The sequence below is a fragment of the Staurois parvus genome, unplaced genomic scaffold (assembly GCF_062004578.1).
Source record: "Staurois parvus isolate SC_StPar_1 unplaced genomic scaffold, SC_StPar_1.0 ptg000013l, whole genome shotgun sequence".
Lineage (NCBI taxonomy): Eukaryota > Metazoa > Chordata > Amphibia > Anura > Ranidae > Staurois > Staurois parvus.
The window spans coordinates 17282501-17310132 of record NW_028317809.1 but is presented as its reverse complement, the minus strand read 5'-3'; the positions used below and the strand labels follow the sequence as shown (position 1 = coordinate 17310132).

The following is a 27632-nucleotide window of genomic DNA, read 5'->3' as shown; positions in this document are numbered from 1 at the left end:
TACTCCTGCCCTTTTACAATGCTGAGATTGTACAGGTGGTCCTTAGCTAGGCACGGCTTCCTATTGGCATTCAGATTAAGAAAGGTAATACAAAGTTGTCCTGAACTTTAAAATCTTTGCAGCATACACCACTATGTTGGCTTCCTCAGCAAAACGAATTGTACTTTTTAGTTCAATAAGCAAGTCTTCCACAAGATGGCGATAAATATTACAAAAACTTCAGAAGCCAAAGTAGTTGATAAGAAAAATGTACTTTCTTCCATTTAGCTGACTTAAGCAAAATGGTTCCAGCTGAATTTCAGCTTTACAGTATATAAAATGCTGACCATGTGTATACATCATCATATAGCTGACTCCAGTCAATTTAGAACCATTTTTTTTTTTTTTTTTCCCCAGTAGAGGGGTACTTACATTCTTTGTAACACAAGTATCCATTTGAAAAAATTTAAAATATTATTGAAATAAGCAGTTTTAATAAAGCAAAGCAAGTGATGTTTAACCATTGTAGCATTTTTTTTTGTTTTGTTTTTTTATTTGCTTTGGCAATCTTTCAATTCCACACATCTTTTAATTTTTGTAATACAGTATGCCCCCAACATATTTTTACATTTTTTTTTCTTTTCAGTAAAAATAAGGGCTTTAGTTCAGTAGCAAATATAGATACATATATTTTTATTTCCTTGGTTTTTAATGGCAATAAATGGTAAGAAATTAAAAAATTACAATTGTATTTTTTTTTCTTTCTTTAACGACCGGATTTTAGTAATTTGCACACACCCCATGTATTTACCCCAAAATATCATCCTCAGTGTGATATCCCATTAATGTGACTTTTATGTAACATTCGGTGAACTTGTGCTTTACTTTAGGAGGTTCCCGAGCATGCAGTGAGAAAAAAAAAGTAGTTTGTGTAAATTGGTAGTATAACATTAGGAAAAGATCAAGTTAGGTTGATGAGGGCACAAATTAGCAAGATTTTCACAAGTTTGCAGGAGTTTTCTTTTTAACACGTTTACAGGGTCTGGAGCTCTGGACCCCAGACAACCCCCACCACCATGCCCCCTGCTATAAGTGATCTGTTGCAGTGCAGTTTTTCACTCCTTTTTGCAGATATCCATGTGATGGCCCAGATGAACTCGTAAAAGGGAAGATGGTGTTAATCTCTATCTTGACCCAACCCATCCTCTTACTAAGCAACAGTTTTGTTTTTTGGTTTTTTTTTTCTAACCTTTAGCAAAAGTAAATGTTCACTGAGTTTAGTAAATAAGATGATGCTGTGTCTTGCTTCACTCAACCAAACACGAAAGGATTTTTTTAACCACTTCATGTCCGGACACTTTTACCCCCTTCCTGTCCAAGGCAATTTTCAGCTTTCAGCGCTATCACACTTTGAATGACAATTGCGCGGTCATGCAGCACTGTACCTACATACATTTTTTACCATTTTTTTGAGACAGATAAAACTTTATTTTGGTGGTATTTATTCACCACTGGGATTTTTATTTTGTTTTTGCGATGTAAATGAAAAAGTCCAAAAATTTTGAAAGTGTTTTTCTTATAAAATTTTGCAAATAAATAATATTCCATCATAAATCCTGGCCAAAATTTATTCCGTTATCTTTTTAGTAGAAAAAAAAAAATAAGCCAAATTAGTCTATAACCAAAAATGATCATTTTTAAACATTTTTTTTTTTACATTTTTATTTTATTTTTTTTATATTTATTTATTTGTACATACTGTCACCCAAGCAGTACAGTGTCACCATGGTGACATTGTACTACTTGGAGGGGGGGGGGGGGTGAGGAAGATTTTTTTTACACTGATTGCTTTTACTCCCATATAGGATGTTAAAAGGAATCATTTCTCTTTCTCTCTGTCTGCATTCTTGCAGCCATTGAGAACTACTGAGTGAGCTGTGATTGGTCACAGCTTGTCACATGGTACAAGGCTGTTGTGAATAGCCTTGTACCATGTGACCTCTGTGATCATTCACAGATTTCACATGTAGTAAGCAATGATGTCACAGGTGACATCTTGCTTACTACTTTGCATGTGATCACATGATCAGGACCTCGTACAGAGGTCCCGTCCGACCGGTGTTTCACTGTGTCCGGAGGACACAGCAGGCACCGGATTGCGGTGCTGCGCGCTCCCAGGGAGCACGCACAAGCAGGGTGCGGGAAGGCCATTTATAAACGGCCACCCGACCCTGCAGTGCCACCATCCGGCCGTTTATATACAATGGCCGGACGGGAGGTGGTTTAAAAATTCCCCTGCACGTAATTGGGTTTTTAATTACTAACACATGCTTTGCAAGTAAACCACTTATGTTCCTGTAGTAAGTTTGTAATCTGTAGTGATAAATCTAATCCACCTACTCCGTGGCCAACTGCTGTAATGGATTTATACTGTTGGCAATTATTGTCCATCTTGACACAAAAATTATTAATGACTAAATGTAATGCATCCATTAAGTTTATAACACTTTGATTTTGCAGACAACTGACTATGTAAATGCCAGTTTTATGGACGGGTATAAAAGAAGAAATGCCTACATTGCAACACAAGGTAAGATGTAATAATTACATATGCTTTCAGCTTGCCTATTGTGGTATGTTTGTGTGTGTGTGTTGCCTGAAAGCTTTGTGCATGGAAAGAAATTAGCTGCATTTAACAGAGTTCGATAACAAGTCTAAGACCTGATTGCTTTCTTACTGGTATACCTCAATATAAAAGACTTGTTTTTTGTCATTTACTACCTGAATTAAAGGGTTTTTAAGATGAACAGTTAAAAAATAAGACAGATCACTTCTTTTGACCCTTGTGTTTAGTGACATGCATAGTCAACACTTCATGTACCGCTCTCAACTCATACAGCACCATTTCATACAGGAGTTGGACATAAATATGGAAACACTACATGATTTGTAGGCGTGAAAGTGACAACATGTTTTGCGTTGAAAGGGGAAGTGATATAACATTCTTTTGCTTCCACTGTGTGATGAGACACCTAGCTAACAAGTGGGAAGCCTTACTTTTGTTATTCACTGCGTGCGCTGCTAGTAATAGAGAGTCATGTCAGAGCTTACTGAGCTTCAAATAGGGCAAATTGTTGGTGTCAGCTTAGCTGGTGCCTCTGTGACTGAAGTTAGAAATGTATTTGCCTTGTCGCAAGTTACAGTATTATAGGTCATGACGGCATATACAGTTTCTAGGAAAATATCGTCTGATAAGCATAAGTTTGGTCGATATGGTCAACTGAGTGAAAGAGGCAAAAGGGACTGAGATTGAACTCTGCAGGCACTTTTTTGCAGAAGTCGTTTTCTTTTTCCTGGTCACAATCCTGCACTATGTCCCGGAAACTGTATACGCCGTCATGACCTGTGATACTGTACCTCGTGATACGGCAAATACATTGCCAACTTCAGTCACAGAGGCACCAGCTAAGTGGGAACTAACAATTTGCCCTCTTTGAAGCTCAGTAAGCTCTGACATGACTACGTATTACTAGCAGCGCATGTAGTGAATGACAAAAGTGAGCTCCCCCCCTCCGATAGCTAGGTGTCTCATTCCACAACAGCAGAATGTAACATCAGCTCTGCTTTCAATGCAAATTGTCACTTTCACACCTGCAAATCATGTAGCATTTCCATTTTTTATGTCTAACCCCTGTATATGTGGCTGATACTAATCTTTACCTTCAATGGTGGGATTTGGCACAGGAATCAGAAATGGTATTGTGCAAAATTCAGGGTACTCTGAAGATAATCTAAGAATACAAGAAGCTACCTGCAGTTAATACTTATAGGTCGGGGGTTTAACTGAAGTCTTATTTGATTTTAGGTTTTTACAGTAACATTTGACATAAACTGCACTTTAGTGGAATGACAACACTTGCTAATTTAATATTTTTTTTTTTTTTAACTAGGTCCTTTGCCTAAAACATTTGATGATTTTTGGCGCATGGTGTGGGAACAGAGAGTTTTAATTATTGTTATGACAACAAGGTAAATTGCAACATTTTCCGAATAATTACATACAATAATCAATAAAATGTGAATAGCTGTTTAGTTGAGGTTACATTACAATACATTTCTCCTAACCCCCAGCAGTGTGAGTCCTGAATTCTGAACTAATCAACATTGTGTAGTTCTATAACGGGTGTCCAAACTTTTTTCAAAGAGGGCCAGATTGGATGAAGTGAACATGGTGGAGGGCCGAACATTTTTCCGAACATTCTTTGAACCATTACAATTAAATGCAAATAAATTATTTTATGCCAAGTTAATTGCAAATTACATACTTTTCAATTCATAACATTAAGATCAACTGACAGCTGAGTTTTCACAATGTATTGAAAATAAATTTAAAAAAAACTTACCTGCACTAATGTGAAGGGTGAAAAAGGTAGCTGGAGCTGAAGTCTCTCCTCGGCAGCCGGGAGAGGAAGAGAAACACACTTCACGCTGGAAGCCCGGCCCTGACGTCACCGCCCTCTGTTGCTCCCAGTGCGGCGCAGTCACGCATGCGCACTGCTCTCAAGCAGAAGACTGTCTGCCACAGAAGGGAGGGCTGTGCGACAGCCGCATTTACACAGACCAGGGAGAACGCGCCGCAGTCAGGCATGCGCACTGCCCTCTGCTCTCAAGCAGAAGACTGTCTGCCATAGAAGGGAGGGCCACATTACACAGAGCAGGGAGGGCTCTTGGAGGGCCGTATTAAACCGACCCCCGGGCCGTAAATGGCCCGCGGGCCGGACTTTGGACATGCCTGTTCTATAACAATGATCTTACTCTGCTCACTGTCATATATGGTGTATTGCTATAAAGATGACCTTACTTTGCCCACTGTCATACATGGACATAAGGTGTCAGAGTAAAATACTAGATTTTGTGCTTGTATGTTCTATTTTTAAACCTTATGCTTCAGCTTTTTATATGCAGGCATATTACATGAGATATCTTATGACAGATCAAAGAGTTTTCTCCAAGTTTACTGTTAGGCATTTATTGCCTTGAAATTTAAAACACATGAAAAACTAAAATACAGCCCTGGTCAAAAGTTTTGAGAATGACAGAAATTAATTTACCTGCAAGGAAACTTGCAGTCAGCATTGCTTTGCACAAAAAGGGATTCCCAGCTAAGGATATTGCTGCTACTAAGATTGCACCTAAATCAACCATTTATTGGATCATCAAGAACAAGATTCAGTTATTGTGAAGAAGGCTTCAGGGCACCCAAGAAAGTCTAGCAAGCGTCAGGACTGTCTCCTAAAACTGGTTCAGCTGCGGGATTGGGGTATAACCAGTGCAGAGCTTGCTCAGAAATGACAGCAGGCAGGTGTAAGTGCATCTGCATGCATAGTGAGGCAAAGACTTTTGGAGGATGGCCTGGTGTCAAGAAGGGCAGCAAAGAAGCCACTTCTCTCTAGGAAAAACATCAGGGACAGACTATTCTGCAAAAGGTACAGGGATTGGACTGCTGAGCACTGGGGTAAAGTCATTTTCTGTGATGAATCCCCTTTCTCATTGTTTGGAGCATTCGGAACAAACTTTGTTCGGAGAAGAAAAGGTGAGTGCTACCATCAGTCCTGTGTCATGCCAACAGTAAAGCATCCTGAGACCATTCATGTGTGGGGTTGCTTCTCAGCCAAGGAAGTGGGCTCACTCACAATTTTGCCTAAGAACACAGTCATGAATAAAGAATGGTATAAAAACATCCTCCAAGAGCAACTTCTCTAAAACATCCAAGAACAGTTTGGTGACAAAGACTTTTCCAGCATGATGGAGCGCCTTGCTTATAAGGCAAAAGTGATAACGAAGTGGCTTGGGGAACAAAACATCAAATTTTTGGGTCCATGGCCAGGAAACTCCACAGAACTTCTTCCCATTGAGAATTTGTGGTCAATCCTCAAGAGGCGGGTGAACAAAAAACCGCCCACATATTCTGACAAACTGCAAGCATTGATTATGCAGGATAGAGCTGCCATCAGTCACGATGTGGCCTAGATGTTGCTTGACAGCATGCCAGGACGAATTACAGAGGTGTTGAAAAAGAAGGGTCAACACTGCAAATATTAACTCTCTTCATAAAATTAATGTAAATATAAAAGCCTTTGACACTTATGAAATGCTTGTAATTATACCTCAGTATACCATAGTAACATCTGACAAAAAGATCTAAAAACATTAAAGCAGCAGACTTTGTGAAAATTAATATTTGTGTAATTCTCAAATCTTTTGGCCAGGGCTGTACAGACTTACTATGGTAAGGACGGTTTAATGTGCTCAAGCACTCATTCTCTGTACTGATAAATTAGTCCATAGGCTAATAAAATGTACTAATTACTGAGAATTACTAATTCTCAGTGATCTTTTGCATTATTATGGTTGTAGTCATTAATGTTTTATGCAGCTCTGAGATATTTTTAAGACACTTTGTTAGCTGCCTTGGGCATGGTGCTTTGCATGCGTTAAAATGCATATTATGTGGAAATTAGAGGAACTAATTAGCTGGTCTTTTCCCATTACTGACTTGCCATGCTTTGTTCTGCATTGTGGCTCTGTGTGACATGAGGAAGCAAAGCCCTGCCCCTCCAGAGTATCAAGCAAGAATAGTAGTGAGCAACACAGTAGTGACATCGCCAAATCTTGCTTTCAGATTTCCTTATGCTAACGGTCAGGGGCAGTCATGCCTTAGAACTCGCACAGATACACAGTTGTGAGACCGTGCACAAAAATACTTAGACACATTTTCATCCCATGAGGCACACTGCTACTTTAAAGGAGGAATTCCAGACAAAACATACATTTTTTCAGAGTACTGCTTAGGCATAACATTTATTATTCTTCCATATACTATATGAAAGCTTCACTTGAATTCCGTTAAATCTCTAATGGTATGCCTTTACAGCTGTTATGCATACAGTAATGGGAGCCAGGTAAAATGTTCTAGTATGTTAATTTAAGTTTTTTCATTTTTTTATTTTTCTATTCTCTCAATAGAGTAATAGAAAGAGGCAGAATAAAATGTGGACAGTACTGGCCCCTTGAAGCTGGAAGAAGTGAAGATACTGGACACTTCATCATCAGAAACATCCATATTGATCTTTTCCAAGACTTCAAACTAACCCACCTGGATCTTTATAATAAGCAAGTATGTGAACCAGTCTTTTCTGATCATAAATTAGGATATCTCCATTCCCGCTCATTAATAACTTTGTTTTCTTTCATGTTTATGGAAGGATTCAGAGTTCAGGGACGTTTCAATTATTCTACCACCTGAATTTAGACATTAGCAAACAGGGACCAGCCTGGTGTCCTCCTTTCCACTCCAAGCATGCTTTCGTTTTTTACTACTGTCCTAGTGGGATGGCTGTCTTTTTTCTCTGAGAAGCTTTGGCCATTTTTTTCTCACTTTTTTTTTTTTTTAAATCAACCTAATCTCTTTATGCAGCTATCCAAATTCCCGTGTCCTCAGAAATGACTTTCATGTCATACCTGGGTCCTGTTAGACTGAACAATAGTGGGGTCTGGCTGGGATGAAATCTTCAGGCAGTTTCCACACCTTTCTATACGATTAGTTAGCAGTGGAGCGGTTTCCAGGTCCAGAGCTGTGGCACTTCCAGACATTTTGTATAAGGACTGGGAAACTCCTGGAGATAAACTATTCATATCTCTCAAACCTCTTGCAGCCCATCATTGGTTTTGAGTATTAATTTTATTAAGTAGTGTGACACTGCCACCTTTGTTTGATCTGGAAATGTCATATCTTAAAGCCAATCCAGAAGCCTTGTTCAACTGTAAACCTTAAGACTCTAGCTTCCCCAAATCTACAGACAGGTCTTTTTTTGGCATGAAGGGACACCCTGAATTTCTATGGACAACTGCGCAGACTACATCTCTGACTCCTTGTATGGGAAGATGTTTCCAAAAGTTACAAATTACATTTCTGCTCAGCCGCCTCCCCATGTCATGTCCTAACTGTGCTATGTGACTGAAAGGTATTTGATATGTTGTTAAACCTTTTTCACAGTTCACCAACCAAGAAGGAGGCATTTGCCCTATCCTGGATCTCAAGGCTCTAAATGCCTTCATTCAGGCCCACAAATTCCACATAGAATCCACCAGGTGTGTCACAGCCACCCTTCATCGGGGAAACTTTCTAGCCTTTGTAGAGATTATTATTATACAGGATTTATATAGCGCCAACAGTTTGCTCAGTGCTTTACAATATAACGGGAGACAATACAGCAACAATACAGTTCAATACAAGAGGGATAGGAGGGCCCTTCTCCTTGGAGCTTACGATCTAGGAGATCAAGGACACATACTTGCATGTCCTTATTTTTCCAGCACGTCAGCAATTTTTTCACTTTGTTGTGGGTCCCCAGCTCTTTCAGTTTGTGACTTCTATTCCGCACCTTGTATGCTCACCAAGGTTCCAAGGTGCTTGCCTGTGTCCCAAATGGTCCCACCCGTCTGTATTTATGGTCTTGCTGTCAAGTGTCTTGAGTTTCCAAATCTTCCATTAGGCAGCAGTATCATCTAAATGTCTCTGAATCCCATTAAACTCCAAGAAAGCAAATTTACTTTGAGTACAAAAATCCTATTTTTAGTGTTGTTATTCCTCTAAACTCCTATTGTGAAAATTGTGTATTTACTATGGCAACTGCTATGAATCTCTCAGATATTTGTGTCTTATCTCTGGTCTGTTAGTTTCACTGGAATGTAACTGTATGCATGTATGCAAAGATTTCCCTTTTCCCCAATACAGTTGTGGATTTGTGTGCTTTCCTGTGAGAAATAAGGAGGCTGCCATTGCTGACCATCTGAAAATGCTGATGGCCTAACTGGTATACTGACCCATTAGCTTATATAATTTGAGTCACAGGTTCAAGTATACAGAACAAGTATTCAAGTTGAAAATGTTAGTCCTGATCTGCATGCTTGTTCTGGGTTAGTGACTCAAAGAAATGATGCTAGAGTCAGCCTGGCTGCCAGGAAACTAGAATTTGTAAAATGGGAAGTCAGCTGTGGCAGCCTTTGTTTTTCTCTGACAATTCCAGATAAGTTACTTTATGTGATGGTGCCATCCTAAACATGTAGGCCTATTACAGAAGTACTAAAGTATAGGTAGTGACCTGTAAGATTTTCCTATACTGTGGGTATAGCATTAAAAAGTTGATTTATGATTGATGTATATGACACTACACATTGTGTTGCAACCACGGCATGCATCTGAGGGCTATCTTCAGCACAGGTCAAGCAGATCTTTCTGAAGCGGAATATGGTTTAACAGTAGACTGCAGGGAGTACTGTTGCTGTGACCATGGTAGCAGGTCTAGTTTCTGCAAGATAAGCCCTTTCTCAGAAACATTGGAAAGATCTGTTAAGTAACATGGTAGAGAATAACCATACTTTAAAGTGGAACTATTGGCAAATCTTTTTTTTTTCCATTTTAGATTAAGGGAGAGTTATAACCCCTGTCAGATTTATTTTTTTGGCCATCTGGGTCCCATTGGGGAGATTCACCTTCACTTCCTGTCCCATAGCCAAAACAGGAAGTGAGAGGGAATCCCTACAAATTAAAGGAATCCCTTGGGGACCAAGTCGCCAGAACCAGTGTCCCCAGACGATTTCCCTTCTATTACTTTTATAGGGACAACCCAAAATTTAAGATTTTCTTTTACTTTCACTTTCAGTGATATTGGTAAACAGGACAAACAAGGTGAATCTCCCTAATGGGGACACAGCAATAAAAACCCGACAGGGGTTCTAATTCATCTCCACTCTCTTCAAAACTAATGCCCTTAGTTATAATTTAAAACAGCCTAAGTTTTATGGTTCTCCCTCTCCCTTTTTTTTTTTTTTTTTTTTTAAAGCCTCGTACATACCTGGTTTTCTGCCAGGCAGGGCGCTACTCTTGCCCTATTCCTGAGTGGCTTGTATTTGGCTTTTTTCCTAACGTCTGATTCAAGCCTACATGGGGAGAGTAGACGACCACACATTCACAGAGCCTATGACTTAGAACACAACATGAGTACCCATTGATCTGTTCCTATGTAAATATCCATTCAGCATCTAGAAATAGTTGCCTATAATTTAGCAATGTGTAAGGATAAAACTTTAAATACTAATGCATTTACACCTGGAGTCTTCCATCTGTTTACATTTGTTCTGTTTTTCCAGACTGATGAAAGCCGGAGTGTTGCACATTATCAGTATATGAGCTGGCCTGACTTTGGTGTGCCTAAATCTGCATCAGCCATGTTGGACTTTAGAGCCCAGGTAAAGCAGCACCAGGCAGTGGCTGTGCAAGCCATGGGATCTGAATGGACAGGACATCCTGCAGGACCTCCAATAGTGATTCACTGCAGTGCAGGCATTGGGAGAACAGGTAAATATTCTCTACAGCTGTTATGGCTTATTTGGGGAGTGCTGGTTGTACAGAGAGCTGGACTGAGGATATAGAGCTGAAATTATTCCCAGTAATGTCGGAGTAGGCTTTCAAGACAGCTTTGTCTTGTCCAGGTATGCTAGAGCGACTCATGAGTTGTCTTAGAAGCTTGCAATATTTGATCCTCTGGTAATGGGCATTAGGGTATGATTTCTTGCAGAAGAGAACACAGGTTCATGTTTTATCTAATGGAAATGTATGTAGATTAGAATATATAGGGATCGTAGGGAAATGTTTTATGAAAAATAACATTTCTTTCTTCTACATACATGTATATTTTAGTTTGTGACCGCATTAGAGCTGTGCCTACGTGGCATTAAACCCAAAAGCAAACATTTTATTCTTTTTCAGCTTACCAGTTATTAGATAATGGCTGCATTCATTAGCTTTTTTTTTTTTAGGCTTTCTTCCATTTTCATCTGGTGATCTAGCCAGAGAGTCTTGTTTTTCAAAAGAACAAGCTCTCCAGCAGAATGTGTCAGAGCGATGAGACAGAACATTTATCACTAACAGGGATGCTTACAATGATCAGCTTTTATTTATTCATGCAAAACCCTTTTCCCAAAAGGGAAAAAAACTGCTGTAACTGCTTATAAAGTATTATCTGGTGTTTAGTTTCCATTTGTTAGCATATTTAATTCTGCTAACATTCCCCTCCCAGATTGACAGTGCTTTTGTCCGAAGGTGCCCCTGTGCTCCTTGATCCAGAGTGGGGGTCACTAAATGAGGTATGTTACTGTCCAGATCAGCAGGTGAAGACAGAGAAAAAAAGCCTAAAAGAAAATGAATGCAGCCACCACATTTAAGGATTGGTAAGCTGCAAATATATCACAATTTTGGGTTTAATACTGCTTTAGTCCACATGTTCTTAAATTTGGATCTACATGCTACAGTGAGTCAGAAGTATATAAGTGAAACACATTTGAGGGAGGAGCTTTAGTGGCCATGGAAGACTGCTAAAAGGAATACAGTTTTACAGCTGGAATACTTTGGTGTGGTATCCACTGCTTTTGCATATGAGCTACATTAAAGCGAAACTAAAATCCCGATGTTACTCACTGTTAGCAGGCAGGCTGAGTTTACAGCACCTGCCGGATCCCAGTGTGCCAGGATGCCGACTTGCTGCTGTGCATGCACAGGAGTGACATGATTCATTTCTGGCTAATAAAAGCAGCCAAAGACTGGCACACAGAAGGTGCAGGCAAGGGACAGAAACCATTGGAGAAAAGGTAAGTAAAGCTCCATTTACTTCTGATTTAACAGCTGGAGCAAATTGAAGTATTGGGTTCTTATAGGCACCAGAACTCCATTAATCAGCAATGTCAAGTTTTGGCATTTAGGAGCAGTAAATGTTCAGACTACTAAGACATTACCCATAATGTTGCTAAACAGAAAAGGCTCTTGTAACATAGCTATTAGTGCAATGGCAGAAAAATCCTGTTTGATCAGCAGCGTTTTCCTTGAGCAGTTTGGGTTTTCCTATTTAAAGCTGAACTCCCATCTTAACCGTTTCAATACCGGGCAATTTTACACCTTCCTGCCCAGGCCATTTTTCAGGTTTCAGCGCTCTCACACTTTGAATGACAATTGCGCGGTCATACAACACTGTACCCAAACTAAAATTTTATCATTTTCTTCACACAACTAGAGCTTTCTTTTGGTGGTATTTAATCACCGCTGGGGTTTTTATTTTTTGCTAAATTAACAAAAAAAGACCAAAAATCTTGAAAAAAAAACACATTTTTCTTTGTTTCTGTTATAAAAGTTTACAAATAAATAATTGTTCTTCATAAATTTAGGCCGAGATGTATTCTGCTACATGTCTTTGGTGAAAATAACCCAAATTAGGATGTATTTTTTAGTTTTTAGGAAAGTTATAGAGTTCACCAACTATGGTATAGATCTGAATATTGATCAATCCTGACGTACTGACAGCCAATCTAATTTCTTGAGGTCCAAGAATGTCAGAATAGTACAGATATCCCCCAAATGACCCCTTTTTGCAGAGTAGACAGTCCGACGTACTTCATAAGAGGCATGGTGAGTTTTTTGAAGTTGTATTTTTTTGTCATAATTTTTCGGAAAATGAAAAAATGAAAAAAATTATTTTCACTATTTTTTTTTTTTACATACTGTCACCAGTGCAGTACAGCGTCATCATATAACTGACATGGCGGTGAACAGGGACACTGACTAATGACAGTATGAAAAAAAATATATATATATTTTTTTTATTTTTTTTATTATATTTAATTTTTTATTACATTTTTTTTATTTTTTTTTAAGATTTTTTTTTCATATTTTACTATGACCAAAGTAGTACAATGTTACCATAGTAACATTGTACTACTTTGGGGAAGTGATCAGTATTTTTTTTTTTTTTTTTTTTATACACAATTTGCTTATAGCAAAGAATTACTTTGCTATAAGCAAGCATTTACCTGAATGAAATCGATTCATTCAGCTTTTTTTTTTTTTTTTTTTTTTGTGCTTAGCTGTGATTTGGTCACAGCTAATCACATGACATGTGCATGTGCTTAGCTGTGACCATTCACAGCTAGGCACTAGTATACAATGGATGGCATCATGAATGAAGCCATCCATTGTATACAACTGTCATGTGACCTGCTGTGATTGGTCACAGCAGGTCACATGGTACCAGCAACGGGAGCCGGTACTCGGATCTGTCATCGGCTGTGTCCGAGGTGCACGGCTGGTGACAGATCGCACTGCTGCGCCGCTCTGCATTAGCGCAAACGGCGCATGTGCGGGAGCACGCCAAATGGCGTGCACCCGGAATGGAGAGACACTTCTGAAGCCGCCAAACGGCCATTGGCCAGGCGGCTAATGGTTAACCACTTGCCTACCAGGCACTTATACCCCCTTATTTACCAGGCCAATTTTCAGCTTTCAGCGCTGCCGCACTTTGATTGACAATTGCGCGGTCATGCAACATTGTACCCATATGAAATTTTGATCATTTTTTTCTCACAAATAGAGCTTTCTGGGCGCTTTACTTTTTGCGCTATAAATAAAAAAAGTGCAAAAAATTTGAAAAAAAAAAAAAGTTTCTTTGTTTCTATTATAAAAATTTTCAAACAGGTATTTTTTCTCCACTGATGTACGTTGATGAGGCAGCACTGATGGGCACTGATAGGCGGCACTGATGGGCACTGATAGGCAGCACTAAAGGGCACTGATAGGCAGTACTAATGAGGTGGCACGGATAGGCGGCACTGATAGACAGCACTAATGAGGTGTCACGGATAGGCGGCACTAATATGCAGCACTGATAAGCGGCACTGATAGGTGACACTGATGATGGGTACTGATAGACGGCACTGACTGGCATCACTGCTGGGCACTGACTGGCGGCACTGACTGGCACAACCCCTGAGCACTGACTGGTGGCACTGACTGGCAGCACTGCTGGGCAGCACTGGTGGGTGGCACTGGTGGGCAGCACTGGTGGGTGGGCACAGGTGGGTGGCACTGGTGGGCACAGGTGGGTGGCACTGCTGGGCACAGGTAGGTGGCGCTTCTGGGCACAGGTGTGTGACACTGCAGAGTGGCACAGGTGGGTGCACTGCTGGGCACAGGTGGGTGATCTGCTGGGCACAGGTGGGCGGAGCTAGTGGGCGCACTGCTGGGCACAGGTGGGCGGAACTTGCGGGTGGCACTGCTGGGCACCGATCATCAGGGCACTGATCATCAGTGCCCTGATGATCGGTGCCGATCCCCGCTCTGACAACTGCCGGTTCTCGGCAGTACTTTCCTCACGATCTGACAGTGTGAGGAAAGTGCAGCCGAGAACCGGCACTTGCATTTCCCTCTGATCAGCGTGTCATTGGACACCGCTGATCACGTGGTAAAAGGCCGCTGTGATCAGCCTTTTACCACATCACGTGATCAGCTGTGTCCGTAGGACACAGCGATCACGGAGATCGCCGGGTGCGCGCCCCCTGGGGCGCGCAGGAGAGCGCGTTCTGGGGGGACGTCATATGACGTCCACTCAGAACTGCCCGGCCGCAGTGCAGCCGTCATTCGGCTATCTGCGGTCGGCAACTAGTTAATAATAGAAAAAAAAAATGTAAAAATGAATGGCTTAATTGTGTAAAAATAAATAACACAAGTCCTTGAGATCTCTCTTAGGGGCAGAGTTGTCCCCCACAGTGCTTCTTTTCCGCCACTATACATTGGATATAAAAAGTCTACACAGCCCTGTTAAAATGTCAGATTTCTGTGATGTAAAAAAAATGAGACAAAGATAAGTAATTTCAGAACTTTTTTCACCTTTCAATGTGACCTATAAACTGTACAACTCGGTTGAACAACAAACTGAAATCTTTTAGGTGGAGGGAAGTAAAAATAAAAAACTAAAATAATATGGTTGCATAAGTGTGCACACCCTTGAACTAATATTTTGTTGAAGCCCCTTTTGATGTGATTCCAGCACTCAGTCTTTTTGGGTATGAGTCTATCAGCATGGCACATCTTGACTTGGTAATATTTGCCAACTCTGCCTTTCAAAAACACTCCAAATCTGTCAGATTGCGAGGGCATCTCCTGTGCACAGCCCTCTTCAGATCACTCCACAGATTTTCGATTGGATTCTGGTCTGGACTCTGGCTGTGCCATTCCAAAACTTGAATCTTCTTCTGGTGAAGCCATTCCTTTGTTGATTTGGATGTATGCTTTGGGTCGTTGTCATGCTGAAAGATGAAGTTCCTCTTCATGTTCAGCTTTCTAGCAGAAGCCTGAAGGTTTAGTGTCAATATTGACTGGTATTTGGAACTGTTCATAATTCCCTCTACAGGGATGTGCAATTCATATCGCCCGACGCCCAGGACATGTAGTTTCGGGTGCCAGGCAGGTAGGGTTTTTTTGCCTTTAGCCCTGCTGCGCGGCTCACCAGTCAGGTGGAAGCATTCGGGAACAGCGCTGCCCCCTGATTGCTTCCACGCAGCCCAGAGTGCCAGCCACTGCCCCCATACCCGCTATATGTCCTGGGCTCTGCTTTCCCATCTGCGGGCTTGGGACCAGTCAGTGGGTGCCGGTGGTATGTCGGGATGCGGTATAGAGGAGGGGGGGAGAATGGACACGTCCGCTCCCCTCCCCTGCTTGTCCTGACCCGGAAGTGATGTGACATCACGTCCGGGTCCCCGTTGACAGATGTAATGTAGTGCAGTACGAGGAGCACAGAGGAGACATCCATGCTCTTTCAGACCCTGGATGTCTCAAAAAAGAGAACCTGGCGCCAAAAAACCATCCCATAGGGGACTTTGTCCTCTGTGATTAAAAAAAAAAAAGTTAAATGAAAAATGTTTTTTTTTCTTATTTTAAAAAAATTTAAGTTACACCCAAGCATATAAACCACCCCCAATTTTTCAAGGCCCCCCACATATGCATGCACAAACGTAAAAGAATGCGCTGGGACGCCCCTTGATTGCAATACACATGTTAAATATCGCCGCATACGCCAGAATGAGAGCAGTAATTCTAGCACCAGACCACCTCCTTAATGCTAATGACCTGTAAGAGGCTTTAAAAGTGTCACCTTTAGAAAATATAGGGTACTAAAGTTTGTTGCCATTTCATGAACGCGCACACATTTGACATGTTGAATATCTATTTACTGGATGCAACCTCGTCTTTTATATTTTACAAATAAACTGGATAGTTTATTGCTTTTTGTGCCCTAAAATTAAGTGTATTTTTTACTGAAATTTGTGATATCGCGTGACATAAAAAATTGAAACTACCGCTATTTTATTCTCTAGGGTCTCTGATTTCAGAAAATATATCATGTTTTGGAGTTTCATGTAATCTGCAGACCTTAAATTATTTTTTTAAACGTGTGCAAAAATCGCAAAAATGGCTCTGGCAGCAAAAGGGATAAAGGATAAGCCTGACATTCCCCATTCCTGATGAGCAGCCAATCGGTGCTCATTACACTGCAAGGTCTCTCTCCTCCCTTCTAGTCCCCGAGTGCAGTGCTGGAGAAAGGTAGGGAGGGGAGGAGGAGATAAACAGCACAATGTTAAAAATATTAAATGTTTACGTCGCCATAAAGCCCCTTTCGTTTTTAAAAGCCCCAGACATTCCATAAAGCACCTCCGATTTAAACCCGGTTTTGGTTAAAATGTATTTATTTATTTTTTATTTTAGAACAAGTAGATTGGCATGAGGGACAAGTAGATTTTTCAAAAATTTCCACACCCCTGCTCACTACCTTGACTAAGGTCCCAGTTCCAGCTGAAGATAAACAGCCCCAAAGCATGCTGCCACCACCATGCTTCACTGTGGGTATAGTGTTCCTTTGATGATGTGCAGTGTTATTTTTGCGCCAGACATATCTTTTGGAATTATGGCCACAAAGTTCAACCTTGGTTTCATCAGACCATAACACATTTTCCCACATGCTTTAGGGAGACTTCAGATGTGTTTTTGCAAAATGTAGCCAGGCTAGGATGTTTATCTGCGTAAAAGGCTTCCATCTTGCCACTTTACCCCATAGCCCAGACATATGAAGAATACTGGAGATTGTTGTCACATGTACCACACAGCCAGTACTTGCCAGATGTTCCTGCAGCTCCTTTAATGTTGGTGTAGGCCTCTTGGCAGCCTCCCAGACCAGTTTTTCTTTTCATCTTTTCATCAATTTTGGAGGGACGTCCAGTTCTTGGTAATGTCCCTGTTGCGCCATATTTTCTCCACTCGATGATGACTGTGTTCCATGGTATACCTAATGCCTTGAAAATTATTTTTGTACTCTTCTCCTGACTGATGCCTTTTAACAATGAGATCCTTCTGATGCTTTGGAAGCTCTCTGCAGACCATGGCTTTTGCTGTAGGATGCAACCAAGAAAATGTCAGGAAAGACCTACGAGAACAGCTGAACTTTATTTGGGGTTAATCAGAACACAGCTACATCCCCAGTTATAAGAGGGTGTGCACACTGCATTATTTTTTTTTAATTTTTTTTAATGTTCTATTTCTATTACTATAGGGCGGTGGGCAAGCAGTTAAACTTTGTGTCAATTTAGGGATGTAGGTACAAATCTTGAGCTTGGTGACTGTGTCCCCATGCTAGTTGTGCTATTGTATGCTATTCAGTTGTATGCTACTGATCTGTCTTTTGACTGCTTGCTAGAACTAAGTTGGTGTGAGGTGAAAGGGGTTTATATTCTCCAGGGTGCTAGACTTTAGTTTTTCTAGGTGCCTAGTGTCCACTTGCACGCAGGCTATTATCCTAGGCTGCTTATTATCAAGTTGTGTTCCTCAATGGATTTTACTGCAAATAACCTACAATCCTTCATTTCACTGTCATGCAGCCATCAAATGCCGTTGTTAATTCAGACGCTTTCTATAATTGGTCCATACATTTGTGTACATATCCGTGCATTGGATATGATGACACCTCTTTTCCTACTTTTACATGGCAGCTTTTGCTGTGCACAGGTCTAAATTTAACATCTCCTTTTTTCTATCACTAGGTACCTTTTGTACTTTGGATATATGCCTGTCCAGACTGGAGAACATTGGAACAGTGGATGTATTACAGACAGTGAAGAGAATGAGAACTCAGCGTGCTTTCAGTATTCAAACATGGGATCAATATTATTTTTGTTACATGGCGATTATCGAATACGCACAAAGGAAAGGTCTCCTTGCCCCTGTGGAATGGTCCGACACTGAATTTGAGACGGATAGCGAATGATTATTCCTTCTCCACGGTACTAAGAAATGTTATGTGGGTGCATCCAAGGCCATAAGCTGGTCCAGTAAATGTTGGCAGTGCTGGATGGCTCTGCCCCCATGCTGCCATGCAGTGAAGTGCAGGCCCCTTCAGTACACTGCTTTGTATGAGCTATTAATGCACTGGAAAGTGTCATAATTTATTGTAGCATGAATGCAATGGAATAACTTGCACACCGTTTCCTAGACTTGAACTTTAAGTGTACTTTTTTTCTTTGCTGTTGTGCGCAGGAAGAATTGAGTATATAGAATGTGTCACAGATCCCTTTGTAAAGTGTGTAGTAACTTGTAGATTTGTTTAGTCCTTTTTATGAATTTTATGTCAATTCTAATGTGTTCTCTAGAGATGGCTTCAAAGTCTAACATTCAATCAATGACACCAAGTAGAGGTCCACATACCTGCTCACTTTGGCACTGTTGTAAATTTCTGTACAGCTGTTAAACACGTTACAAGTTCCACCACAACCAGGAGGACTAGTGAAAATTCTGTTCAAGCGGAATCATGAAGTGTTATGCAAATTCATACTAATTTTACTTTAATTCTTTCAGCAGTGAAAGGGTTAAGAAGAAAAAAAGGCCTTAAGCTGTGTTTGTTTGATTTGTTTCCGTGTGAATGTACCCCCCCCTTCCCCCTATCTTCCTTAAGGCACATCCAATCAAGAATTTTTCTCTAACAGAGGACAGGTTCAGATAACCACTGAGCGGGATGGCACAGATGTCTTGTGATTCTTGCGCTGTGTCTTATGTGTCATCCACAAGTGTAACCATTAAATACGCAGCTTAAGAAATCTCCAACCGCCAGCCATTTTGACAATATTGAGCTTTTCTCAGCTGTAGAGGTCCCACAGGCTGCTCACTAATTTCCTTTTGCAAAGCCTGCGGTAAAAGAATTTTGGAAGATTTTCTTATCTGATGAAATAGGCATGCCTTCTTGGGCCTTTTTTATATGGGCTTCAGCTTGGTATAAGAGCTACAGTGGTTAGACAAAAAAATTTAGCATGTATTGATGTAGCATTCTTTTGCACCTAGCTAACAAGTGGGAAACCACACTTTCATCATACACTGTGTGCGCTCATAGTAATACAGAGTCATGTCAGCGCTTACTGAGCTTCAAAGAGGGTAAATTGTTGGTTTCTCTTAGCTGATGCCTCTGTGACTAAACTTGCCAGTTTATCTGCTGTGTGGAGAGGTACAGTATCAAAGGTTATGACGGCATATACAGTTTCCGGGAAAACTTAATCTGATCAGCAAAAGCGCGGTCAACTTGGTCAGCTGACTGAAAGAGACAAAAGGACATTGCGTATGATTGTGTTCCGAATAATAAGAAACCAACTGCTGCAAAAACGACTGTAGAGTTCAATCTGCAGTACACGCGGTGAATGATGAAAGTAAGGCTTCCCACCTGTTAGCTAGGTGTCTCATCACACAGTGGAAGCAAAGAATGTTATGTCACGTCAACGTGAAACATGTCATCACCTGCAAATCATGCAGTGTTTCCGTATTTTTGTCCACCCCCAGTGTGTGAACAGCAAGCTTTGACAGGGCTTTCAGCAAGCTTCAATGCTTTTAAAGTATCATTCAGCTCCTAGCGAATGTTGAACACCAATCCTTATGGGAGTGCTGATCGACACTTTTTTTTTTTTAATCAGATAGTTTTTATTGAAAAGTTTTCCGTGTCCAAACAAAAAAAAAACAACATACACAATGAAAGCATAGAAAAATAAAAAGCAGAAATTGAATTTAATAAAAATATCACAATGGGTATGTTCTGCATTCCAAAGTGTTACAAGACATTACAATGTATCTACAATTAAGCGACCGTGCCCCCAAAACCCCTCACCAAAGAACCAACCCTAGTACAGTTGCCTGGTTCTAGAAGTACAATCATAAAATTTGCTCTGCCAATAATAATTGGTTTACAGTCACACATCATCCTTAAACTAAATCTGAGGACAATGAGGTATGTGTCAACTCCGCAAAGGACAACCATGTCTTTTGAAATTTCTTAGGGCAGCCCCTATGTTTATATCTCAATTCTTCCCTTTACAAATTTAAATCAAGTGCATCCCTCCATTGCGAGAGGCTTGAAAGTGTAGAGGAGAACCTTCTTTGTAAAACTGCTGATTGCCACAGTAAACAAGCTGCTAGCAGGTTTCAATATTTCTTGAAGTTTGATAAAAGCCCACTAGCAGCTTGTTTAAACTGGCAATCAACCCACCTATTGGGATTGGTGTTCAACATTTACAAACTGCAGCTGAATTATACATTAAAAGCTTCAACAAAGTTTGCTGAAAGCTTGCTATGCTTTGTCAAAGATTGCCGTTTACACTGCTCTTATACAGTGTAAAAATAGGCATCAGACCATTTTCAGTATAGTAGCCAGATACTGGCAGATGATGTAATCATCCTTTACTTTAAAGTGTATGACTAGGAATGGTTAAACCCCCTATTAATTTTTTTTTTTTTTTACTGCTATCCAGGGCTTTGTTAGAGCAATTTTCTTCCTGGTGACATGTTTCATCAGACAGGAAGTGAGAGAAATTCTGAACAGCAGCAGACTTAAAGAACTCCTGTAAGATTTTAATTTGTCTGTTTTCCTGTTGAAAATTTTCCTTCACGTTCAGTGTGGTGAAAGCAATGTCACTGGAATGGAAAGCAAGGGGAAATCTCTCTAACCCTGGATAGATGTGTAAAAACCTGACTGGTTCTAAACCTCCTCCCTATCTAAACACTAAAAATAGTCACTGCCCATGTTATGTATGCTTCCATTTTCTTTACAAATGCTGACACTTCTTTATCCTGTGGGTCAATACAGAGCTCTTCTATCTACCAGTTTGAGTGATCCAGCTTGTCAACGTATGTCTCGGATGATTGGAAAAATGTGAAATGCTATTGTTTGACTCCCAGGATGAAGGGGTTTTCTAGATTTCCTGTACAGATAGGAAAAGCCTATATGTAATTGAAGTCACCCACATTTAGTTTCTCAACTTTGTTGACAGGAAAGGAAAAAAGGATTCTTGTGAGGATGTGGCACTGAGGAACTGTCCTTCTTCTTTTTTTTTTTTTCTTTTTCCTCCTTGATCTGACACTATGTGTAGTGTATGGTTTTGCATACAATATAACACTGCCTGCATTGATGTGCCTTTTTAATGTTTGTGTAGCACAAAAAATCATAATTTATCCAAATTAAAATACAAATGCTTGCATTTATATTCTCAGGGGCCTCTATTTTCCATTTCTTTGAGGGGAAGGAGTGACCTGTTCTTTCCCTTCATCCCTTCCATGTACTTGAGTACAGAAAAATCTTAACGGTTTTATTTTTGTTTTATATCAATACTGTATTTTTTTCCAATTTATTTAATGTTGTGTACTTAAAGTATTATATTTTTTCCTTTTTTGGTACGACTACATGACAGTGGCAGTATAATACTAAATGGATCCAGCTACTGTATTTATAAACATGCTTAATCAATGTAAATGTTTATATAAGCTCTGGGATTGCAAAAATAAAATGCATTTATTTCCTTGCCATATTTAAGATTGTAGGACCTGTTGGTACAAAACTGGCAATTCAATAGAAAGCGTATAGGTTGGACTTCTGTATTCCAGATTAAATATTTCTTTAGCCTTTATTATTTTAATGCCTTTGTCTGTTTCTAAACTGTGTCAATCCAAGCAATTAATTACCCAAGGGGCACATTTGCATCTTTCATTCTGGCTGCCAAGAAGTGTTGAGGCAAAAATTTACCTTTTTTATACATATTTCAGTAAAGCAAGAGAGTAAGCTATTAAAAGGTAACTCTATGTTTATGTACTTTGTGGTTATTATTGTAACACAGGGAATACAATTCATTACCCTTGTTTTTCCCATTATGCTCTTGGTTATCTGTTGTGCCCAAAAGGAATGGTTCAATTTTGTTTGTGACAACTTTTGAAACAATGTTATGTACTGTCTGGTTGTGAAGGAGGCCTTACTGTTCACACACACTGCAAGTGAAATCTGCATGGTTTTCCAACAGAGACATGAACCTACATCAGTTTTCATGCACGTTGCAATGAGTTTTATACATGCTGCAGATTATTTCCCTGTTGCTGCTTATAAATACTACTGGATAAACCCCTGTTGGATGGCCATTGCACCTACTAAATGCTGTGAACCAAGCTATTATTTGATGACACACCGTGTACCAAGCCATTTATATCAGCTTGGCACCCTGTGTGATCGCTGGGAGAACCAATTCCTCTTAAGAAAGGTGAGGAAATATAGTAAGTTATGAAGGGTAAACAAATGACTGGCTCTGCAGCAGCTGCTGCTGATCCATCTGTTCTTTTGTTTTCAGGGAGGGATATGGAGCTGCCAATTTATGCAGCACTTTACATATATGTTTTACATCCACATCAGCCCCTGCCCTTAAGGAGCTTGCAATCTAGAGTGCCTTACTCACATTCATACATACTAGGGCCAGTTTATTCAGTAGCCAAGTAACCTACCATCATGTCTTTTGAAATGTGTGGGAGGAAACAGATGTACCTGGAGGAAACCCACACAGGCACAGGGACAACATGCAAAAACCCCAGGCAGGTAGTGCTGTGCTTGGGATTCAAACTGACAACCCCAGTACTGCAAGGCAGAAGTGATGACCACTGCCGCTGCCCCTCTACACATCTGATCTCTAGCCTGTCTCTGTATGTTACCTGTACGTTTACCCTTCACCCCTCCTTAGTTTGCACATTGATCTACTCATCTACATCCTCCCACTGTAAATTAACCTATTCACCACATCTATAACAATGTCCATGGGTAACTCCCTAAATACCATTATGTAGTTATTATCTAAAACAAATTGTAGGAAAATATTAGGATCACCTTGGGGTGTGTTTCAAATAAAGGGTCATTTCAGGGTTTTTTGTACTATCATGGGTTTTTTTTTTTTGTAAACAAGGTAAGGAAAACCATTTATTTTCAAATTATTTTCTTTTTCGCTTTAAATTTTCTTAAAGTGGTAGTAAATCCTAATCGCATACTAGCACATTATGAAAGACTTGCCTGAAAAACAAAGTCCTCCAGCGGTGCATTGTCACTGCTGACAGGGCTTCCATCTTCATCTAGTCTTCCTTCCAGGTTCGCAGGCTCCGCCCATTTAAATGGCTAAGATGCAATGATGTGGCCAAGCCACATTTGCGGCGCAGCACTCTGAATGGACGGTATACTAGAGTATGCCGTCCATTGAGAGCACAGTGTGCATGCATTGGTGACGTTACCAGCTGCTAGTCATTGGAATATCTTGTAAATGATGCATGTTTAGGAGACATTCACTATACCTACAGGTAAGCGTTTTGCCACTTTTACTGGAATATAATAAAGGACATTACTATCACTTTAAATACCACCAAAAGAAAGTTTTTCTGGCTCAAAAAATGGTCTGTTTATTTGGGTACATTGTTACAAAACTGAGTAATTGTCAACCTATCAAAGGGCTATATGGCAGCAGTTCAGTATCAATTATTACAGAGATTAAATACAGAAAACAAGATAACTGATATATAATCTTATAGAAAGATTGTTGTTGTGTTAATTTTTTTTTAATATCAATAGCATTGGGACAGGGCCTTTTAACTTTACACAGCTGAATTTTGAACCTGCATTGTCAAGCAGTATTTCAACGTTTCCAGCAGGGGGTAATGGATATTTGAAAAAGCCTGTACAGATTTAAATAAACTAAACTCTCGCCAAAGACTGCACTGTAAATAAAACAGGTCTGCTTTATTTTAATGCTGTATGCCCTATAGATCTTTGTGTGAGTTTCTTTTGGATGTGTGCATGCTTGAGCATCACAGTTTTACTGTGGTGACTACAGCTAAATGCCGTTGCTATATACTTTGACACAGCTATTTGTTGTTCAAGTTGGGTGTGCAGGAAAGGATGATGACATTGAAGCTGAATTGTTCTAGAAAAGAAAAGTTCTGTGGATAAACTGGTGAATTCATTGAAAGCAAAACAGATTAAAAAAAGCAAACACCTTGACATTACAGGAACGTATCGTATTTGGTTTCCGTGTTTTTGGTGCAGATGCACTTTAACAATGCAAACTAAGTTAATAATACTCTTTACAATCTTATTTCATTGCCCTGCTCCACATTATCAATTGTGCCCCAAAGATGGAGTTCTTCTTTAAGGGACAGTTCACACCACATGCAGTCTATTACTTTTTTTTCTGCCTCAAAAATGCATAAAAAGTAGGTTCTATAGTTACCAATGGCATAGTTCATACCAGTGCAGTCAGTTCCAGGGTGTTCCAGTTCCAGAAAAAAAAAAGGTAGCACATGCTGCATTTTCCCGGCACTGGACTGTACTGGAATGCAGTAAAATGCATCGGACCACAGAGCAGTGAAAAAAAAAAAAAAAAAAGCAGAGACATCTGTAAACGCATCAAAAATGCACTGGAATGCATTAAAACACATTCCAGAACAGATCTGGAGTGTGTTTTTTGTGGTGTGAATAAGGCCTAATTCACATTTTATTTTAATACCTTATACCAGCGTTTCTCAACATTTGTTCTGTCAAGGCACCCTTAAAACTATGGACAATCTTGGGGCACCCCATTTTAAAATGTTAAAACTAAACTAATAGCTTTACATAATGCAGCAACATTCACACACCTAGGACAACCAAGATTAAATATGATTTATTCTTCCAAAGCAAATACATCTTTACACGCTGGTGCTGACTAGTTTTCCGATGTTTCTCTTCACCCTTAGTTTTTCTCATTCACTCAGCTAATGAGACCCCAGTGCTGAAGAAGAAGGGCAAACAAGAATGCTGTTCAGGCAGGCTCTCAATGGCATCCTTATCAACTGATGTTCTCATTGGTTGTTAGGATGCTAGAAGGTTGTAATGGCGCACAATGAAAACCTGTGGCTTTGTGTAACTGAAAGGCAGGCTTGATCTACCTGTAATTTTTGAGCAATTTGGGAGATTTTGTGAAGGCACCCCGGTTGAAAAAGGGTGCCTTATACTTTCACATTTTATGTAAAGGGACAAATGTTCCATAGACATAAATGTTTCTTGAGGCGTTGAGCAGACTTTGATTCCTTGTTAATCACACTGAATACTCTAATTAAGCTGTCCAAATACAAAGGGAAGAAGTTATTGCCTGTAGCAGAATGACACCTTCCTTAATTTTGGGGGCCTTACAAAGGGCACATGATACCAGTTAACTTTTTACAAAGCAGAATCTGATAAAACAATCAGACTGGTGATTATGAGAGCATTTATAGCCATTCTGTATCATAGGGTTCCTATCTTTTTTGATTTACCCTCAAAATAATGAAATGAGTTTGGACACAAAGACAGACCAAGAGAAGCTGCCGTTAAAAAGTATGTCATTCTAAAAACACATTTTCTAGTTTTATTTTTTTAAACTTTTATTTCTTAACACAGCAATATTACAAAAAGCACTCAAGTATATATTATTTCCTATAGGGATATCTGGATCTCGGGATGTTATGTTGCGCACAATAATAAAAATGATTGTGCAGCACAATCTCAGAAACTAATCTGTGATAATCCCTTGTGTATTGGTACCACATCCTCAGTGCTGCAACTCTAGTTCAAATATTTATCAAGTACATAAATAACCACTTTAAATAAATATATATAGAAAATCTTTAAGCTCAAATAAAGTGCTATGTCCAATATGTCACATAAATAAAGCCCATCTACATTGCTCTGTGATGTAAATGAACCAATATAAAAACTGTGCTGGTGTAAAGTGCATAAGTAAACAAATGAATACAAGGCAAAAAATGTCTTGGTTTTGAGTTATCAGTCCTTAATTCCAACAAACTGCACTGCTGTGATTAAAGGCTTATATTGTGCTTTGCCATCCGTGCAGAGTGGCTGCTCACCTTCATGTAAGACCCATACTCTCATGTAGGTCAAACTCGCTTTGTCAGTCTCCCATGGATTATATCCTGCTCTCCCTCCACTCATAGGTCTCTCCAGCGGATCTTTAAAAGCTCTCCATCAGAACCATTTCTTGCCTTCCTCTGCTGCCAGTTCCGTTCCAGCAATGTATCCTCTCTAGTAGACTATGCTTCCATGTGGCTTGTGATGGCTAAGGAGTTGCATTTTTAATCTAGGGTGCTTGTTGGCCCATACGAATTTGGAAAAGACTGTGTTAACTCTGCGTAAGTAAGAGTTGGATGAAGAGAGAGGCAAGCCGATAAAGGCTGTCAAAATGGTCATCTTGAGAATGTTACGTCGGCCAAACCAGGAGAATAGGAAAATGTGTCCCTTTCCTGGAGCAAGATGTGGACTTTTTGTAGAAGAGATAGGAAGTTCAAGGAGGTTTCTTTAAAGTCAGTGAGGATTAGAATACCCAGGTACTGAGCAGGTGTGGTAGCCCATCTGAATTTAAACTGGTCCTTCAGTCAGAGTACAATATTGTCGCTGAGATAGTACAGTGCCCATTGCCTCAAACTTTTGCAAGTTTCTCTTCAAAGTTACTCCTATATCAGACTCTTGTAGGAGGTTAGAGAGAAATGTGTGGGAGTGTGAGGGAGAAAATGGAGGTCATTTTCATGTGCAGATATTTTATATTGATGTTTGCCTGGGATGTTTGGGTTGTTTCAAACCCTATATAAGAAGGGTTCCAGGGAGTGGAAAAGGGGGGGGGGGGGCAGTGGGCATCCATGTTGGGTTCTGTTTGAATTTGGAAAGGGTTCCAAAAGGAACATACTTTATCCCTTGTTAAAGTGAATCTTAACACAGGCTGTCCCTGAGTTACAAATGCCTGATTTGCATATAACTCATACTTAAGAACAGAGGCAGCATGATGTCACGCTGGTCCCAGAAACTATCGGGTGCCCATCTTGCTGTTTATCACATGCTGCCACCTACTGTCCAGTGGACCTGTCAGCAGTTCCACATTAGTGCATGGCATAAAAATAATTTTTTGGCTGGAGTCGCACTTAAAAAATGTACCAACTTCCATATAAATTCAACTTCGCAAACCTACAGAACCCAACTTGTTCGTAACCCAGGAAATGCCTGTAATCCATTTCAAAACCTTGTCTCACACTTTATTGCAATAAATTATCAGTTTACTCTGTCAAGCATCTTTTTCAGCTAGCTGCCAACAGCAGTTGGTGTGGAAGAAATGCAGGCACTATGGAGGAGTTTTAGGATGTTGATGATATCTCTAGCTTCAGGGAAGCACATCCGGTCAAGGTTAATTCATTCTGACACAATTAGAAGATTGGTGAGTTGTTAGGGTAACAGAGTCTTGTAGTAACGTCAGGGCATCTGGGCCAGGTTACTTATCTGGTTTTGTGAAGCTAATGGCTGTCTCCATTTCCTCCATTGTTATTGGTACCTCTCTCTTGTTGAGGGCAATGGCTTAGCATGTTTGAG

At 40.1% G+C, this 27632-nt stretch overlaps 1 protein-coding gene across 1 annotated transcript in view; it reads left to right on the top strand.

The window, feature by feature from the left end:
• The window catches only part of LOC149473651 (tyrosine-protein phosphatase non-receptor type 9-like), a 101986-nt gene extending 79959 nt beyond the window's left edge, over positions 1-22027 (top strand). Inside the window, exons 9-13 of the mRNA XM_089676246.1 lie at positions 2500-2569; positions 3930-4008; positions 7006-7156; positions 10192-10399; positions 17956-22027. Of these exons, the coding sequence (XP_089532372.1) occupies positions 2500-2569; positions 3930-4008; positions 7006-7156; positions 10192-10399; positions 17956-18179 (732 nt within the window). The 3' untranslated portion in view covers positions 18180-22027. The remainder of the gene's footprint in view (positions 1-2499; positions 2570-3929; positions 4009-7005; positions 7157-10191; positions 10400-17955) is intronic.
• The last annotated feature ends 5605 nt before the right edge of the window (positions 22028-27632 follow it).